This window comes from Gymnodraco acuticeps, unplaced genomic scaffold, assembly GCF_902827175.1.
Source record: "Gymnodraco acuticeps unplaced genomic scaffold, fGymAcu1.1, whole genome shotgun sequence".
NCBI lineage: Eukaryota > Metazoa > Chordata > Actinopteri > Perciformes > Bathydraconidae > Gymnodraco > Gymnodraco acuticeps.
The window spans coordinates 81290-101792 of NW_022990540.1; the positions used below are offsets into that span (position 1 = coordinate 81290).

General features: G+C 40.1%; 2 protein-coding genes across 3 annotated transcripts; both read left to right on the plus strand.

Annotated features, from left to right (window-relative positions):
• Positions 1-159: 159 nt before the first annotated feature.
• LOC117553406 (E3 ubiquitin-protein ligase TRIM39-like) lies at positions 160-4157 on the plus strand. The gene is made up of 2 exons (XM_034227307.1): positions 160-408; positions 1513-4157. Exons 1-2 carry the CDS (start codon positions 405-407, stop codon positions 3162-3164), a joined length of 1656 nt encoding a protein of 551 aa, XP_034083198.1. The 5' UTR covers positions 160-404; the 3' UTR covers positions 3165-4157.
• A 1991-nt stretch (positions 4158-6148) lies between these two features.
• Positions 6149-19291, plus strand: LOC117553407 (GTP-binding protein 2-like; the record flags this gene model as incomplete). Of its 2 annotated transcripts, none has more annotated exon segments than XM_034227309.1 (7): positions 6149-6546; positions 7808-7834; positions 9543-9727; positions 10589-10700; positions 11725-11922; positions 17279-17453; positions 19072-19291. In XM_034227309.1, coding segments are annotated over 7 exon segments (1106 nt in total), but the record flags the coding sequence as incomplete, so codon positions are not given.
• Between the last annotated feature and the right edge of the window lie 1212 nt (positions 19292-20503).

The following is a 20503-nucleotide window of genomic DNA, read 5'->3' on the forward strand; positions in this document are numbered from 1 at the left end:
GGCAAACAAAAGAATGAGACGAAACGGCTAAACATTGCAGGGAAAACAGTGAGCTCGACTTTGCACTGATCTGAAGAGCACTGTTGGTCTTTTCTGAATCTAAGATATATTTTTTTTGAGACAACCGTCCTAGTTGCTTTAAGAAAATATGTTAAAAGTATTTCTAAATGTTAAACCTATCTTGTGCCCAGATGTCTGTAGCTTTAATCCTGTCTAACCCTGAAGGAGAAACACAGAGCTGCTCTAAGAGGAGGAGCAACACTGGAGGGAGGAGAGCTGTAACGTCACTTTCCATAAATGAAACTTATCGTTTGTCAGAGCTGCAGTGGAGACACGTCTCTGGATTTTCTGTCTGAAGGAAGATTAAACTGTTTGTCAGTTATTTCTCAGCACTTTACTCAAATATGGGTGAGTACAGTTGATACTATTTACTGAGTTCAAACAACCAGGATTAACACAAAACGTACAGCTATATACAAACAGGAAGTTAAATCAGTTGAAGTAACTTTTCAGTTGAGTTAAAAATACCTACAAAGTTATGTTTAATGCAGTAATCATACTTTATTCGTTATACAGATTTGTCTTTGACTTGAAATATGTGTGTAACAAAATATTTAAATGAGGCCCTAATATGGTTTTGGGTTTTTTTCTTTCCTTTAGTGTGTCATATCGGTTTGTGTGCATTTAAATGGTCTGCTAAGGTTAAAATCCCTGGGTGTTTCTCAATCTCGAGTACGCTTGCTTGGTAGCACGTCTTCCGAGCGTCTTGCTTCAGAAGCGAGGCAAGAATAGTTCCTGGCATTCGGAAAACGAAGAGTGGAACAGGCGAGCAAGTGTGCAGGTGTGCGTCATATGAGAGGCCCCGCCTTACATTTTCCGCCACAGATTTGGGGAAATTGGTCTGTGCGCAAAGCATTGTGGGGATTGTAAGATTGCGGAGTCTACACATGTGCTGCCTAGAAATGTCTCCAAACGAAGTACGCCAGGCTCGGTAGAATTCCAAGTATGCTGGACATTGGAACAGTACTTCGGCGGCACTCGATAGTATGCTTGAAATAGTGGCTCTGGAGCAGCTTTACTGGAGATTGAGAAACACCTCCTGTGTTCCCTCCAGAGGGAGTTTCTCTCCCACACACTCCCCCACTGCCTGAAACGCCTCCATTGGACTCCTTTCTTTAATTCCTGATTATAGTGACATCACCATGTAACACTCGCTCTTCTATTGGCAAGAGCTCAAACACATTGTACGTGATAGGCTAAGGGGCGGGACATCTCTAAGCGGTTGACCAATCACAACAGAGCCGGCTAGCTAACCAATCAGAGCAGACTGGACTCTGGTTTCAGACAGAGGGTGAAAAGAGGTGCTGCAGCACAGGCAGGATGAGAGAAATAAAGAGCTTTTTGAACATTAAAGCATTGAGACATGTCACAGTAGAGACACTACATACAATTATAAATTGTTACATTCGCATTATATGTCTTCTTTAATAATACTTTGACTTTTGTTCTCAGACATGTCTTCTGTCAGCTGCCTGCTATCCGAAGAGAAGTTTCGGTGTGCCATCTGTAGGGATGTGTTCAGGGATCCAGTCAGCACACCATGTGGACACAACTTCTGCAAAACCTGCATCACTGCAGCCTGGGATAATAATAATAACAGATGTCCCCTGTGTAATGAGGGTTTTAAAAATAGACCTTTTCTGAGGGTCAACACTTTACTCTCTGAGATGGTTGGTGAGTTCAGAAAGTCGGCTCAACAGAAAGCCAACCGCAAACGGTCACAGCAACAATCGTTCACACCAGTAAATGTTTCCTGTGACTTTTGCACTGGAACCAAACTGAAGGCCCTGAAGTCCTGCCTGATGTGTCTGGCCTCCTACTGTGAGACTCACCTGGAGCCTCATATAAATGTGTCAGGTCTGAAAAGACATCAACTGATCGACCCTGTGGAGAACCTGGAAGACAGGATGTGTCCGAAGCACGATAAACCTCTGGAGCTGTTCTGTAAGACCGACCAGACATTTGTCTGTCTGCTCTGCTCTGCTTTAGACCACAAGATGCATGAGTTTGTTCCTCTGAAAGATGAATATGAAGACAAGAAAGTTGAGCTGGTGAAGACAGAGGCTAAAATTCAGGAGATGATCCAGAAGAGAGGAGTAAAGATTGAGGCGATCAAACACTCAGTAAAGCGAAGTACAGAAAATGCGCACATGGAGCTATCAGAAGGTGTTCAGGTCTTCAATTCTCTGATCAAGTTTCTTGAGAGAGGCCTGAATGAGCTCTACAAAACAATAGGAGAGAAGGTGACAGCAACACAGAAACAGGCTAAAGGCCTCATCAAAGAGCTGGAACAGGAAATATCCGATCTGAAGAAGAGAAACACTGACGTGGGGCAAGTCACACGCTCAGAAGACCACCTCCATGTTCTCCGAAGCTTCCCGTTACTGAAAGCTGTTCCACCCACAAAGGACTGGACAAAGATCAACGTCCATGTACCTTCATATGAGAAAACTGTGGAGGGGGCCTTGATCCAGCTGGAGGAGACCCTTGATAAAGAGATGAAGAAGCTGCTCGGTGAGGCTGAGCTGAAGAGGGTCCAGAAGTACGCAGTGGATGTGACTCTTGATTCTGATACAGCACACCCTGAACTCATCCTGTCTCCTGATAGGAAACAAGTGAGTCTTGGTGATGTAAAGAAGAATCTCCCAGACAATCCAGAGAGATTTTCTCATTATAATTTTGTTTTGGGAGGGCAGAGTTTCTCTTCAGGCAGATTTTACTCCGAGGTTCATGTTCAAGGGAAGCCTAAATGGAATATAGGAGTGGCCAGAGAGTCGATCAACAGGAAGGGAGAGTTCAACATGAGGCCTCAGGACGGTTACTGGACTATATATTTGAGAAATGGAAATGAGTACAGAGCTCTTGATTCTCCGTCAGTCAGTCTCTCTCTGAAGTCTCAGCCTCAGAAGGTGGGGGTATTTGTGGATTATGAGGAGGGTCTGGTCTCCTTTTATGACGTAGATACTGCAGCTCTTATCTACTCCTTTACTGGCTGCTGCTTCACTGAGAAACTCTACCTAATATTAAGTCCCTGTAGTAATGATGGAGGCAATAATGCTGCCCCTCTGATCATCGTCAGACGTATTGTCGATCAAACCGCCTGATCTTTGAGATCGGCATGTTGAGCAATGCAAATAAAGCATTGACAACAATATGATAACATACACTGTATATATATATTTACACATAAACATGCCAAACAAAATGCTCATACTAAAATAGGCATCGCGGTCAATACGGGTATGCCAATGTATTATAGAAAAATAAAAATAAATTGCTTATTCATTCTTAAATGACAAGATTTAGAAGTCATTCATCGAAATAAAATTAAATATTCAGTTGAAATGTTATCTGAATTTGATTTATCATTTGTGTTCTAAACTTAAATATTTTTCCTTAATATTTGGGGGAAAAAAAAGAAGAAGTTATTTAAAAAAAAGTTGCTTTTGTTTGACTTGTTATCATTTTAAGGCTTCTTGAAGAGCGTATTTGATTAGTGTTTTTTTATTATGCAGGACAATGTAGTGATAATTAACATCGATGTATTGCTGGACTAGGGATGCAATTGTTCTGCATATTTCAGTTTGCCTTTAAGATCTTACTTATTTGAGTTGTACATTATTTGAGTGTCAATGCCAGTTAATCTATATAGATGTTGATATGGACAAAGTATTTTTATTTAAAAATTTTTTAGAACTGTGAAGGGGCTGCATTGGATGTATGACTGACCATTAAAATTAGTTTATTTAACTAAGAACACCGACTAGATGGTACCTGAGAAATAAAATGGGGGGGCAACAGTTTATTTTCCAATTCCTACCACATCACTTCTGGTACATTTGATCTGGAACCCTTTTTTGAAATATACCTTCATTTTGATCTCATCTACAAACAGATACATTTTCGTGAGTGCATTTTTGCATGGTTGTATCAAATCAAATCAAGTTTTATTTATATAGCACATTTATAAACGATTTTTGGTCGAGCCAAAGTGCTGTATATATAACAAAAATAGCCTACAGTAGAGACACTTTACAGCTAATACAATAGCACAGATTGTTCAGAATATCAGTATGAGAAAAAACGACACCCTCTATCCTTAGACCCTCACATCGTACAAGGAAAAACTTCCAGAGAAAAACCCACAGTTTAAGGGGAACATGGGAGAAACCTCAGGGAGAGCAACAGAGGAGGGATCCCTCTCCCAGGACGGACATACGTGCAATAGATGCCGTGTGTAAATCGAAGAGATAATACATTTTACAGCATAGGTTGTCCAAATGTTAGGAAATGCATGTGTCTGTAATAAGAAGATGAATCTACGAAGATGTCAGCTACAATCCTGTGGGAGCCTTCAGGGAGGCAGCAAGACGAGACCCAGGCAGGACCGCAGAGACAGGTTTAGCCACGAAAAATAAGGTTGTACACCTTCACAACATCTTTAATTTTACTTGAGTAAGATTTTGAACACAGGACTTTTAATTGTGACAGAGTATTACATACTCTGGTACTTTTACTAAAGTACAAGATCTGAGTACTTCTTCGACCTCTAAGGTACTAGAATACTGACACTAATACCATGGATTGCAGGTTCCAGCTTCCCAAATATAAATTACATTATACTGACATAAAACTAAATATCTCTGGTTTAGACTTTTATCAGTCACTTTTTTAAACTTGTATTGACATTTAATATACTCATAATTTCAACTCAAGATTGATCAATTCTTTCTGAAAATGTACAGGAATGCACTTATTTTTTGTTTTGCAATTTTTGAGAATGAATGGATAACAACTGTGTTTTGTTAACACTGTGTTGCAGAATGACAATAAATGATCCATAAACTGATTGATATCCTACTTCTTTTACAGCTGTGGATTTAAATATATATTTACCATTCGGTTAATGATTGATTGTCAACAGTGTTATAGTTATTCAATCATTTGGTTATTGAGTTTTGATGTCTCACCTATTCATTTTCTTACCTCAGTATTTTAACTGTGTATTGCCTCTTGCTTGTTTGCATTCACGTTGATTAAATAAAGTACATGGTCCTGTTAAAGTAATGTCTAGTCGAGTCATTTTTCATTGAGGTAAAAGATTCAATTCCATGTCAGACATCCACACTGGTTTAAACTGATGTCAGGTTTTCTGATGGATTTCAGACAATAGTTGGTGTGTGTTTTCAGTCCAGTCTCTACAACTCATTTCTGTTTGGTTGCTAACCCCACATCAAATATTTCTGAGCTCATAGTAAGAGCTGTAGTCGCTTTTGTAGAGCTATGTTTCACAGGGTGTCCACATATTTTACTTCAAAACTACTTGAAGGGAAATGTAATGTAATGCCATTGAATCTGGCCTAATAACAGCAATATTCTCCACATTGTACACGTAATATAATTTGACATTACCTCCAAAAAGTACAAATCGTGAACAAACAGCATCTCTGAAAACCACATCAGAATCAGATGTGATTACATACGCACATACGAGGAATTTGACTTGGTGTTGTGGTGCATAAATACAAATAAAACAAAATGTAAAACACAGATAGAAAACTTTAATAACGTTAAAACATGTATTAAAAATATAGTAAAATATAGCAGAATATAGCAGTATTTATATAGCGCTTTTCCTGGGGCTCTAAGTGCTTAAATAAAGAGGAAAAGTAAAGAAGCTGGATACGCGTTGGAGGCGGTGACCGGTTCATTTCTATGAGAGTGACTCGGTGGCGCATGAAGCCCAAAAGGAAGCGACCGTAGATTCAGAAAGTACCCGGATCAGCGGGCCCACAGAGCATGCGCAGTGGAGTTTCCCTTAAGCCCCGCCTCCGATCTCCTGCTCTCGGCTCAGTCAAATGAAGGGAGATTAAATAACTCTGGGTTCAACTGTTAGTCCATTTAAAAACTTTTAGACCCTAATCATTTGAATAAGGACTGTAAAAGTGTTCGTGCTGGGTAGTTTATTGAGTTAAAAAATAATTATATGCTGATTTACAGACTACTCTTTCCCAATGCAAGTCAATGCTGCACTTTCTCAATGTGAAAATGACGTCACTGAAGTTGTAGTATCACCGTTTGGCCACTACGTCCATTCACGGAAATCGGCTTCAAATCGGCTCTTCCTGGTGTCTTGTTGTGATGCTGAGGAGAGAGCATCCTCCGCTGCAGCGTTTTCACGCAGGCAGGCCGTGTGTTTTCATAGATGCAATGACAGAAAGAGGAGATTTATTATTCTTACTACAGGTTATATTATCACCGTGAGTTCACACTGCTCTCGGTGGCATCCTGAGCTCCATGATGGTGGATTTATCCGGGAATGGTGCAGTGTCGCCCGGACACACCAGACACGGACAGGGCTCCGGGAATACCGGGAAGAAAACGTCGAAAAAGTCGAGAACGAAAAGAGGCAAACGAGGCAGGAAAAGACGGAATAAAAAGAACATCAGGAACAACAAAACACCACCACCGTATTTCCCACCGGAGGTAGCTAACATCCGGGACATCAAGCCTGCTAAAGTAGCAACAAAGCTAATAGTGCTGCAGTAAACCCTGCTAGTTTAAAGCTAACTACTGATACACAGAGGTGGGAAGTAACCAAGTAGATTTACTCGAGTACTGTACTTAAGTAACATGTTGATATACTTGTACTTTACTTGAGTATTTCCATGTTATGCTACTTTGTACTTCTACTCCACTACATTTATCTAATAGCCTACCTTTAGTTACTTTGCAGATCTGGATTAATGATTAAGTGTTAAATCAGACTTTAGTTCCACCTGGAGTAAATTCACAAGCTACCCTGCAGTATACAAAGTCATGCAAACTAGCTGCACCTTTACCAGCTTTGAGAACACTTTAATGATCAATCATTATAAAACATATCATATATTATTCTGAAATGGACCAATCTGCACAATGGGAACCTTTGGTACTTTAAGTATATTTTGATGTAAATACTTTCGTACTTTTACTTTAGTACATTTTGAGTGCAGCACTTTTACTTATAACAGAGTATTCCTACACTCTGGTACTTCTACTTTTACTTAAGGAACCAGAATCAGAATTCATTTATTTGTCCCACAGCAGGGACATGTACAGTGTTACAGCAAAAGTGGCATAGCAGGTAGAAAAGGGTATGCGATAATAAGGAAAAGCACACATAACTAATAAAATAAAGACAAATAAGTACACAACCATGACTAGTAGCATCAATGTAAGTACAACCAAGTGACACATTGCATATTAAAGTATTGCGACTTTAATTTAAAAAAAAGTTTCGGGACAATTATGAAAATATGTATTTTTTACATGAAGTAATTATAGCACCAGTCAAATTGCAAATACGTGTTTGTGTTGCACATTGCATGTTTATTGCACAAGACTTAATCAAACTCAATACTCTCAAGCCAACTGCTGATGGGCTGTAAGAAGTATTCAGATGCTTTACTTGAGTAAAAGTGCATTCAAAATCTAACTTTAAGTAAAACTACTGGCATCAAAATTACAGCAGCATCAAAATATACTAAAAGTACCAACAGTATAAGTACTTATTGTGTGTAATGTCCCATTTCAGAATCATATATACAAAATTACTTGATCATGATTATTGATTGCAGAACTATTTGTCAGACTCAATTAAGGGAGCATATACTTTTTTGCCCTTTTCATGTTTACATTTTAAGTTGAGTCCTTTAACCATTTGTCTGTTGTCCTCATATGTCTTCTTTCTCTCCACTATTTCCAGGCTGAAGAAGGAAACATTGAGTACAAGGTAACTAACTCTTTATTTACTGCTCTGATTTAGTCTATTGCAGGCTTTGCACTTCAACTATGAACTGTAGAACACGTTGAATGTATATCTACTTCTGTAATTCCTCTCTGAATGCTGAAGGAGATGATTTGTCGGGACAGATTGGGGTGCAGCTCTTCTGGGAATTACTGACAAAAATGGGTTGTAATAAATGTCAATAAACAAACAATTCTTAAAATCCATACTGGCTTCTCGATGTGTTCCATACAGGACAGTATGATCATAACACAGGTATTACATTTAATTATATGTGTTATTAAAACATGCAGGAAACACTACTGACTGAATTTAACTTTAACATTTTTTTCCTTTATTTATATTCCATTATATTTGACCGTTACCACTTTAATTTGGTTTAAACTCGTTAAGCTATGACTCTTGTTTCTTGTCATAAAAATGTTCCATAAAAACCACAACAGACTTTGTACCTCGGTCCTCTCTGTTTACGGACTCTCTTATCTTAACAGGACTGTACTGTGCTGAAGTTAGGAGGAAAACATGATCAACATGACGCTGTTACAGAGCCTTAAAAGTTTTATTCTGCTACAGCTGTATAAAAACATCTTCAGCTGACAGTCTGTCTACTCTGTTGCACACGTTTGTCTGGACCAAGATCTCAATATATTAAAATGTTATTGATCATATGACCTTTCTTTTAGTGTCACCCTCAGGACAGACTTCACATTACCTTCAATCTTAAAACCAGCAAATCTCACTATGATTTTAGTTCCATTAAACACTAAAGTACTTGATATTCTATGATAATAATCATATGAAATAATAATAATAGTTATTATACTATTGATTGCAGTTGCATTTATATATACACACACAACATATATAAATCTTTTTTGAATAACATATTTGATGTTTGATATATTTGTAATATTTGTATTGTATAGTGTTAAGTGGATATTTGAGGCCCACATCAATATTTCAGGGATTAAATCTGCTACTTATTTTCTTTTTGTCTTTTAGGTTAAACACAGAATAAAAAAAGGGTCTTAATTTGGTCATACATGTTTTTGATTTTACAGGGTAAAAATAAATGAGGTGGTCAAACTCACAGGAAATGTGTAGATGTCAGTAATGCAAACATATTTCTGATGTTTTATAGACAAATCTATTAATACATTTGTGTTGCAGCCCCACATGTTTTATCAGTCAGGCTCTTACTTACAGGGAAGCTCCTAAAGGTACCGTTATCTTACATTAAGATTACAATGTAAAGTGGTAGAATTTAAGTTTGGAGTCGGGCTCTGTGGATATTTACTTTAGTTTGAATGTGTGTTTGGTGCGTGATCATTATTCTTTAGAGTCATTGCGTGCCTATTGATTTGAACACGATCCGTGTATCCATCATTTCCTGGTCTTCTCTAAAGAAGAGGGACCAATGAAAACGTTGTCATGTTGCCGTTGTTCAGCATGGAAACATTCATTAGCTAACAATGACATTATTGTTCTATTAATATAAAGGGAGGTCAGGTACTCTTTAAAACAGAGCTAGTTATGGGTACTTTTTACTGAAGGATATTTCAAAGCCCATACTTCCTTACTTTTACTTGAGTAAAGAAGTTTAGTCAGTACTTCTACCAGAGTATTTCTGAACACGAGTATCTGTACTTCTACTTGAGTAAAGGATGTGTGTACTTTTGCCATCTCTGTGTAGTTGAAGCTGGTGAACCCCACCCAGTACCGGTTCGAGCACCTGGCCACGCAGCTGAAGTGGCGTCTTCAGGAGGGCCGGGGCGAGGCGGTGTATCAGATCGGAGTGGAGGACAACGGGCTGCTGGTGGGTCTGAGCGAGGCCGACATGAGGGCCTCGCTGAAGACCCTCAAGAGGATGGCAGAGAAGTAGGTCACGTGATTTCAGAGTCTGTTAGTTAGTGTGTCCAGTTAAATTCACCAAACTCTCCTATTAGTAGACAAAAGTATCGTTGATTTCTCCCTCGAGAGGATGGCAGAGAAGTAGGTCACATGATTTCAGAGTCTGTATCAGCACCTCTGGGTGGAAAGGTATCTCTAAAATATACAAGTTTAAAAGGTTTTTGTGAACTCTAAAATAAGAAAAGCCGAAAGTTTCACATAAAAGAACATTTGCGGCTTTAATCCTAAAGTTTTTCTTACTTTTTTTCTTGTGCGGTCTGTTAGTGTTTCACTCAGTAGTACAATAGACACAATTGTCGTTAATTTCTCGTTTCAGTCTGATGAACGGCACCTGCTCTCGAAGATTTCTTGAGATGTGATCCTTAGCTTAATCTACGACCCTTAGAGCGCCAGTTTTTGGGAAGTGTGTGTTAAAAAAATGCACTTTTGGCTGGTTTGTAAGAAAATAATCAGACGATTAACAAGTCTTATTTGGTAAGATGGAGTCATTTGGTTATCATGATGGTAATGTCGGAAATAGATTATCCCTTTTCTATCAAACTCTTTTTTGTGCATTTCATTTTTGTTGTATTGATACAGATAGCTTTGAATTTCTTAGGCGGGATTTATTTCCTTCCTATCAGTTAAATAAAGGAGCCACTGATTTGTTTTCTGTGATTTACCTCCTGCAGGTTTCACATCCGTTTTTCATTTGTGCACTAAAATAAATTCAAACAGCTAAGTAATAAAATATTTTCAAAACTGATGATCTACTTTGGAAAATGGTGGACGATGGTGTCAAGTGTTTTGTAAGAGGTCTGATCTGGTTTTCTTTCTGTGTCTCATCAGAGTCGGTGCGGACATTACTCTCCTCCGAGAGAGAGAGGTGGACTACGACTTGGACAGAAATACTCGTAAAATCGCAGAAGTCCTGGTCCGAAAAGTTCCCGATGATCAGCAGGTGAGTCCGTCTTCCAGGTTTTGTATGAGCTTAAAAAGGCTTTTAAACCTTTAGTGCGTTTACTCCGGTCTAAATTGGGATGAGTTGAACTGAAAGCCAGGTGAGAACGTTCTCTCCTCTCATTGGTTGGATGTGTCTGGGTCAAAGCAAGAACGTACACAAAATAAAAACGCCAGAAGAAGCTCCTATCTGCTCAAATATCAAGAAGCCATTTCAAATAATTATTTGCGAGGTGATCGTTTATGCCACTAAAAACCTGCTCTAGATTACATTTGTAACCGTACCACCTCCTCAAAAGTGTGATGATGCGGCTGTATTGTCCACACTGAGTCTTACTTAGTCTAAACACTGTTTTGAAAAGGCCCTAAAACATTCAAAAGGACGACAACATGAAAAAACCTCACCTAGGGCGGAGCAATATCATGTCAATACTGTGATATGAGACTAGATATCATCTCAGATTTCTAATATCGTAATATAGCATAAGCGTTTTATTTACCTGGTTTTAAATGCTGTATTAGCACAGACAGTTTTAGTGCTTCTATATTAGCCTTTTTACCGCTTATTCATTATATCCACATAACTAATGATTTTTAAATCAACATTTCATTGAGTAATTATTTTTGGAAAGCACCAGTCAAACCTATGACTGTTGCAATATTGATATTAATGACCAATAAATCTATCAAGTTTGATTTTTATATATATAGAGTGCTTTACAGTGTGTACTTAGACCTGCAGCAAACGAGGAAAAACTCACCAAGAAACCCCACACTTAATGGTATAAAACTTGGAGAGGCAACAGAGGAGGCTCCCTCTCCCAGGACGGACAGACTTGCAGTAGATGTTGTGTGTATAGATTGGTGTCAGTGTGATATTTGATTCTCTCCATGTCACCCATCCCTAACCTCCCCTGAAATGTACCTCACCTGCAGGCAGCAGCAGGCCTTCTTTTTAAACAGGCTTGTAGTAGAGAGTAGACTGTGACCCCTCTCCTGCGTCATGTTGTTTTGGACTGGGGCAGTTCCTGGACCTGCGGGTGGCGGTTCTGGGGAACGTGGACTCGGGGAAGTCGACGCTGCTGGGCGTCCTGACGCAGGGCGAGCTGGACAACGGGCGAGGCCGAGCGCGGCTCAACCTCTTCAGACATCTGCACGAGATCCAGACCGGACGCACCTCCAGCATCAGCTTCGAGATCCTCGGCTTCAACAGCAAAGGAGAGGTGAGAGAGACACTGAAGGAGAGAGAGGGGGGGGGGGGGGGGGGGCAGGGGGGCTATGTGTAAGAGGTTGGTTGCTGACAACGCCACCTGGGGGAGTTTCGCCACCAGAAAATGACTAAAACTAAGGTCTTATACTTTTAAGGACTATCAGGTTCGTTTACACCACGGGCAGAGACAGTTTAAGGGTTAATATCAAAGGCTACTTTATTTATAAAATACAGAATATCTAAAAACACCAGACACTTCAATAAAATCCACACTTTGTGTTTTCACTTAAGTAAAAGGTCCAAAGCATGATCATCAAAGTTAATTAAATAGCTGTGAATCAACTTATTGATGATGTAGATTGTAGATTGTGACATTTCAACATGGGATCAATAAAGTTTACTATTGTTGTATTGTAATTTGAATATACATATTTATCTATATGTTCTGTAGAGTTCTGTTCGTAGAGCAAAATGGAGGCAGTTCTTAATAGCTTTATTAACATAAAAAAGCTGGTACAAAAAACTGGTCAAGGTAACAGGCTAAGCTAATGTAACAGGCTAAGCTAAGGTAACAGGCTAAGCTAAGGTAACAGGCTAAGCTAAGGTAACAGGCTAAGCTAAAGTAACAGGCTAAGCTAAGGTAACAGGCTAAGCTAATGTAACAGGCTAAGCTAAGGTAACAGGTTAAGCTAAGGTAACAGGCTAAACTAAGGTAACAGGCTAAGCTAATGTAACAGGCTAAGCTAAGGTAACAGGCTAAGCTAAGGTAATACAAAGGCAAAGTGGCAAAACATAAACAAGGAACAAACCGTGAAGAAACTGTGACGAGCAGAAACACACATTACATTACATTGCATTTAGCTGACGCTTTTATCCAAAGCGACTTACAATAAGTACATTCGACCAGGAAGACACAACCTTGAAGAAAACAGAATCATATAAGTACATCAGGTTTCATAGAGCAAAAAATGTCAAGTGCTACTCAACTGACTTTAGATAAGCCAGTCCTTTATTAGTATATAAGTGCTTTGTTAATAGTTCTATCGCTCGAAGTGGAGTCGAAAGAGATGAGTTTTCAGTTTGCGCCGGAAGGTGTGCAAGCTATCTGCTGTCCTGATGTCAATGGGGAGCTCATTCCACCATTTAGGAGCCAGGATAGCAAACCCACGTGTTTTTGCTGATGGGAACTTGGGTCCCCCTCGCAGTGCGGGTGCAGCGAGTCGTTTGGCTGATGCAGAGCGTAGTGCACGCGCTGGTGACACCAAGGTGATGACAAACTAAAGGAGATTGCTGGGAAAGACACACACAGACCAATCACATCTACAAGACACACAGCAGGTGGAAAGAATCAGACAATCACCACAGGAGGGAAAAAGCAAAGACAGGAAGTTAAAACAAAACAAAAGACAAAAAGAAAGTTTACTACAAAATAAAACAGGAAACACAAAAACCAAAATCAAGATGCAGTTAGCAGATTTAGGCCCAATCCCAAACCGCCCCATACACCCTACCAGTGGCGTTTTCTCCCGGAGGCCAAGGGAAGCCATGCTTCCCCTGTTTTTTCGGATTGTAGTTATAATTTAAATAAATAAATAAAAACACTTTGTTTTGTTTCGATAATTCTCCTTTGCTGTGCGTTGCTGTCGGCCCGTCTCTCCCCCATTCTCATTTACCTCATTCACACCAACGGTGTTTCGGGGCCGGTTCGGAGCTGGAGCTTGAAAAGCACCGGGTTAACCTGTTCACACCGCAGCGGAGCAGCCTCTTAGCTCCGGAATCCGGTTCGTTTCAAGCACCAAAAAATTGTCCGGCTAGAGCAAAAGCACTGCATACGTCACGCTTACGTCGAGGCGGGGGCAGAGACAGATCAACTCCTGAACAACAACAAAAAGCCAGCGTTTTATCCAGTTTGTACACAACGATGGAGAAACTTAACAAGCAGCAGTGGTCCACTGAAGAGACCAGCTACATACTGGGAATCTGGTCTTCCGAAGAGGTGCAGAGGAAGCTGGAGCACAATCGGCCATTGTTGTTGTTGTCGGTGTGAGCTGTGAGGGGTTTCCGCGCGGTTTGGCTTTATGAAGCAGGCACGCAAACGGTTACGTCATGACGCAAACGATGACGCAATGACGCAGCACCAGTCGGACTCTGAGCGGTGTGAAAAGAGCCTCCGCTAAACCGAAGAACCGGTTCTGAACCTGAAAAGCTCTAGTACAGAGCTTGAACCGGAGTTGCGTTGGTGTGAATGAGGTAATTGAGTATTTTACAAAGAGTGAAACAAACAGCGCCCCTCTAGATGTTATGGTGAAACAGTAGATTGCACTCACTGTTGCGAGAGGAGGCCAGCCGAATCTGGCTTCCCTTGGTGAAAAAAAATTGAGGGATTGACCAATCAGATCAGGCTCACGTGATGCCCCTGCCAACCTGTGATTGGTCAGGGCCATGCCAAGGGAAGTCAGAGGCGGCTGGCTTCCCTTGCCTCACAATCCAATCAAATCGCATAGTGGTGCAGTGACGCATCCTAAAATCCGGAAGTAAGCTGCGCTCGGTTTCCCTCGACAAAAAATCAATGAGATTTCTCCATAGGATTTAGGAAAATAGCTCGAAATAAGGTCAGTGGAGAACGAACCTGTTGGATAAATGCAAGTTTTGTTAAGTCGGATAATATCCACATGTCTACCCTACTTTTATAATTTTCGAATCATAAATCTAATCGATAGAAGATAGATAGCGTCACTGCACCACTCTCACCGCCGTTAGAAAGTAGCAAGCAACTGAAGCAAGTGCAATTATGGAAGGTGGAGATTTGGAGTATTTCATCAAAAATAATTGTACTAAACTTCCGCTACAGCAGCAACAACAAATACAATCTGATGACAGGCCAATGCCCAAACTGGAGCTGTGTACTGCGAGGAAAAAAGAAGCGAATCGGACGTAAAACGTTAAAGGTCTCCTGATTTAGTTTGTGAATGAATGCTTATTAGAGTTTGGGCTGGAGAGTGCGTGCGGACCTGTCGGTTAGATAACAGGCGTGTGTAAGTCCTGCATCTGATACAAATGTGTGTAAAATGATACCGGGTGCTGTAATCACTCATCTGGTTACGTTATCACATTGACCACCACACCCCCGACCCAAAAGAAAGGACGTATTATTGGCTTCCCCTAATTTTTTTCCCACGCCACGCTACTGCACCCTACCCCTACACACTCCCCCTCCGTGACGGAGTGAACTCCGTCTGTAGCCACACTCGCAGCTCAACGAGGCTCCCTCCTGTCAGATGGAGGGAGTAAATACAGCAGCAAGCTTTGGGACGGCCTCCTCTCTCCGGCAGAAACAGGAAATGCCGTAACTGTATGTAACAACGGTTTCAAATCAGCATCTCTTTGACAAAAAATGTAAATTAATAACTCAAATAAAACTCCAAACATCTTTAATCGTGTTTTTTTGTAAAGCTCTTTTAGTTTTAAACCTGATGTTTACAAGTTTCTTAGTTTTTGCAACGGTCTGTAAATATACACAACTTTATAATAAAATGCACACATTTACCTTTTTCTAGACTAAACACAGGTATGATCCTAAGTTAAAACATATGAGGTCATCATGAGGTTGTTAACATCGCAGTTTATCAGTGGATGTTTGCAGGAACTACTTGTTATCAGCTTGTTTCCTGACGGACACACACAGCGTGACTCCGGTCAGGTAGAGACCATTATACATCCATGGTAGAGACCGATCTCCAGTCAGCACCGCTGCAGATTCGCTGTTTGAGGGCTTGATAGCCCACTCCCCCTCCACACCGCTCCACACCCGTTGGTTTGGAACAGCACTTCAGGGCCGGCCCTGACCAATTTGCTGCCCTAGGCAAGATTTTAGCTGGCGCCCCCCCCCCCCCCTCCCCCCAATGCAGACACTTACACTTACTATGACTCGCGCGTGCACGGTTGTGGCATGACCACCAAAACAGAAAGACTGTAACTGTATCTAGTTTCCGATCCATTTAAAAATGATTTAAGTGGGGGGACGGGACCTCACTTCCTCTAGGGGGGTCCGGGGGCATGCACCCCCGGGAAGACTTTTTTTTTTAATATTGAAGTTAAAAGCATCAATCTGGTGTACTTTGAGAGCAACATTAGGAAATCTATGGATACATCTCTCAACACCCAGATGAAACAGAACTCTAAGCAGATTTTCTTTTTCTTTATGGATATTTTACAAATCACTCCCCTTTCAAACTGTATTCTTGTTTATTAATAACAACTTTTTTGTACTGTCATATAGTATTTTATACCTGTTTTTCACCTATTCTCTTATTTTTTTATAACTATAATGATCATATAAAGGTGGGCCTTAACCTCACTGAGCTGAGGTTATCAGAGCCGCTCAGTCTTTTAGGAGAGAGCTCTCTAAAGCTCTCCCCCCGCGGCCGCTTACACAGTAAATTCCAATGTTAATAAAAGCACACAGAAGCTGTGTACGTATTTTGGGAGTTAGATTTATTTTTAAATTAACACAAATACAAAATTAAAACCTATAATTGCACACTAAAACCATTATTTAAAAAAAAAGAACAATTTCACATAAACCTATGGTTTTTACTGGGGCAGTTCAACTTGATTTGGTGGGGGGGTAGTTTATGGGCACTGTACGCAATATAGGCGTAGTTCTGTTACTATAAGATAATAAGATGTACTTTGTTGATCCAAAATTGGGAAATGGTGTTGTTATGAAATAAAAAATAAATTTTTTTTTATTTCTAACTTTTTTTTTTTTTTTTTCTCCCCAATTTTCGGCGCCCCCTATGGGTTGATGCGCCCTTAGCATTCGCCTATACTGCCTATGCCGAGGGCCGGCCCTGCAGCACTTAATATGGCGGACCCTCCGCGTGAACGCGCAAACAGAGGGATAGGGTGTAGGGGGCAGTTTGGGAATGGGCCTGAGTCATAAATTAATGATTTCATTTCTAATATGTTTTTTTCTTCATAAGATTAAAACAGTAACCTAGTTCAATTTGTATGAAATAAAGTAAAATACATTTAATGTACAGAGAAGTGTTTAGTGTTCAAACTTAAACCTTAACATATACAATACAATACAACTTTATTTATAAAGCACTTTAAACCTCCAGACCAAAGTGCTGTACAGGCAAATATACAAAATATCAATATGAAACAAACAGTTTAATATAATTGTATACACTGAATGCTTCCTTTGTCAAGCTACACATGGATTGCCCCCGGGTTTAATACATACTTTTTAAATATTAAACCTGGGGATATCCAATCTGATAAATATATGATTATGACACTGGAAGCTGTTCCAAAGTTTGAGAGTTATTTGAAAGAGTCTGATGACCTGTGTTGTGTTGCAGGTTGTGAACTACAGCGAGTCTCGGACAGCGGAGCAGATCTGTGAGAGCTCCTCTAAGATGATCACCTTCATCGACCTGGCCGGGCACCACAAGTATCTGAAGACGACCATCTTCGGCCTCACCAGCTACTGCCCCGACTTCGCCATGCTGGTGGTGAGCGCCAACACCGGCATCGGTGAGCCGCACACACACACTTTACACACAGGAAGAAACAAAATCACAACAGTGAGCTGCACACACACAGGAAGCAGAGACATTCTATTCAATTTTCTTCAATTTTTTTAAATGTATTTATTAATTTATATTTTATTCAACTTTTTTTTAAATTTGATTTACTTGCACTATTTTATCTGTTTTATTGTGTTGCACTGTTCGAGGATAAGATAAGATAGAACTTTATTGATCCCAATTTGGGAAATGTTTGTGTTGCAGCAGCATCAAAAGACATGGCATTGTACAATACAAATTAAAAGAAATAAACAAGAAAGTAGAAAATATACATGTTGAATATACAAATTAACAATAACAAGATATAAAGCAAGGTATTATATTTACATAAGTATGTGACCTAAGATTGTCATCGACATAACTACACTGTAGCTACACATGGCAATAAAAGCCTTTAAACTTGAAATCACAACATTCATACCTGTGTGATTTTAAAGACGTTCTGGGAACCTCTCGGGGTCGGAGATATGACATCTTCTGCCATGGTGTGTTAGTATAGAGTAGACATTGACTATGTTTACATGCACACTAGTATTGCACTTTAATACGAAAGTTTACATTTTTGCAGCGACTTCAGGAAAACAAGCAAACGTTGCTAAGAGGCCGAGGGCGGGCCTGGTTTCCTTTGTCTGACGTGCTGTCCAAAAATAAGTTGCTGAGAACAAAAATGCATTCAAAATCTTAATTTAATGACAAATGAAATGATCAATTTAATACAATGTGCACAGAAATATATCCCCCTGTCTTCCATACACACCTCACAAAGGTGAACTGGTGATTATATTCAATATATTCACTATCAATATGTAAGAAGTGCCTTTAGCTTTTATTCCAAATCGTCCCTAAACATTCAATACCATATATCCATCATGCTGGAGGAGAAATTAACAACAATACGGTAAAGTCACCACTAGAGGTCAGAAGTGATCTGTGTTTAAATGAGATTATTCTGAGCGAGAGCGGGTTTATTATTAGAACTCAGTCAATTATTAAATATGAGAAAGAAAGATCATAAAAGTTTGAATAGATAAATTAAGATTTTAGGAGGAATCAGGAGTTTAAAATTAGTTACACAATCCATTTCATGCCACGTGTTCCAGGCTGCATTCAATTAATTAGATATATCATGAAAATCCTGCTGGAAAGTACTGATAGAATGGGTTATAATAATAAATCATTCATATAACTAACTAGTGGTTTCAAACATACTTTGCCAATATGTTCTTGAAACAGAAATTAAAAATACCTTAACATTCTTACATTTAAATGAACAAATCTGAGCCTTGCAGAAACCCTGTAACCCTTGTGTCTTAATAGTGTATAATTGAGAAGAACCTAAATGCATTTTTAGACTTTTCTTCATAACAAACTATGAGTTGCTGATTTCAAATAGAATACAAGCATACAAATAAACAATAAGTAATACAAAAAATAAAATAACTAGACACATAAAACCGCTGTTTGCGTGAGATTCTCTCCTGGTAGCTGCCAGCTGGTTTCTGGGTAATGAAGTCCTTTATTCTGATGCCAGCATGCTCACAGTGTTCCCGCTCTCCTCCGTCCAGCCGGCACCACCCGGGAGCACCTGGGCCTCGCCATGGCGCTGAAAGTTCCCATCTTCATCGTGGTCAGTAAAGTGGACCTGTGCTCCCGCGGCACCGTGGAGAGAACGGTCCGTCAGCTGGAGCGACTCCTGAAGCAGCCGGGCTGCAACAAGATCCCTCTGATGGTGTCTGGGGCTGATGATGCTGTGACCGCCGCGCAGCAGTTCACCCAGTCTGAGTGGTGAGTACAAGTACTACTAATACTACTACTACTGCAGCAGTTCACCCAGTCTGAGTGGTGAGTACAAGTACTACTAATACTACTACTACTGCAGCAGTTCACCCAGTCTGAGTGGTGAGTACAAGTACTACTAATACTACTACTACTGCAGCAGTTCACCCAGTCTGAGTGGTGAGTACAAGTACTACTAATACTACTACTACTGCAGCAGTTCACCCAGTCTGAGTGGTGAGTACAAGTAGTACTAATACTACTACTACTGCAGCAGTTCACCCAGTCTGAGTGGTGAGTACAAGTACTACTAATACTACTACTACTGCAGCAGTTCACCCAGTCTGAGTGGTGAGTACAAGTACTACTAATACTACTACTACTGCAGCAGTTCACCCAGTCTGAGTGGTGAGTACAAGTACTACTAATACTACTGCTACTACTGCAGCAGTTCACCCAGTCTGAGTGGTGAGTACAAGTACTACTAATAATACTACTACTGCAGCAGTTCACCCAGTCTGAGTGGTGAGTACAAGTACTACTAATAATACTACTACTGCAGCAGTTCACTCAGTCTGAGTGGTGAGTACAAGTACTACTAATACTACTACTACTGCAGAAGTTCACCCAGTCTGAGTGGTGAGTACAAGTACTACTAATAATACTACTACTGCAGCAGTTCACCCAGTCTGAGTGGTGAGTACAAGTACTACTAATACTACTACTACTGCAGCAGTTCACTCAGTCTGAGTGGTCAGTACAAATACTACTAATACTACTACTAATACAACTACTACTGCAGCAGTTCACCCAGTCTGAGTGGTGAGTACTACTAATACTACTAATACTACTACTACTGCAGCAGTTCACCCAGTCTGAGTGGTGAGTACTACTAATACTACTAATACTACTAATAATACAACTACTACTGCAGCAGTTCACCCAGTCTGAGTGGTGAGTACTAATACTACTAATACTACTACTAATACTACTACTGCAGAAGTTCACCCAGTCTGAGTGGTGAGTACAAATACTACTAATACTACTAATACAACTACTACTGCAGCAGTTCACCCAGTCTGAGTGGTGAGTACAAGTACAAATACTACTAATACTACTAATAATACAACTACTACTGCAGCAGTTCACCCAGTCGGAGTGGTGAGTACAAGTACAAATACTACTAATACTACTACTAATACTACTACTACTGAGTTCACC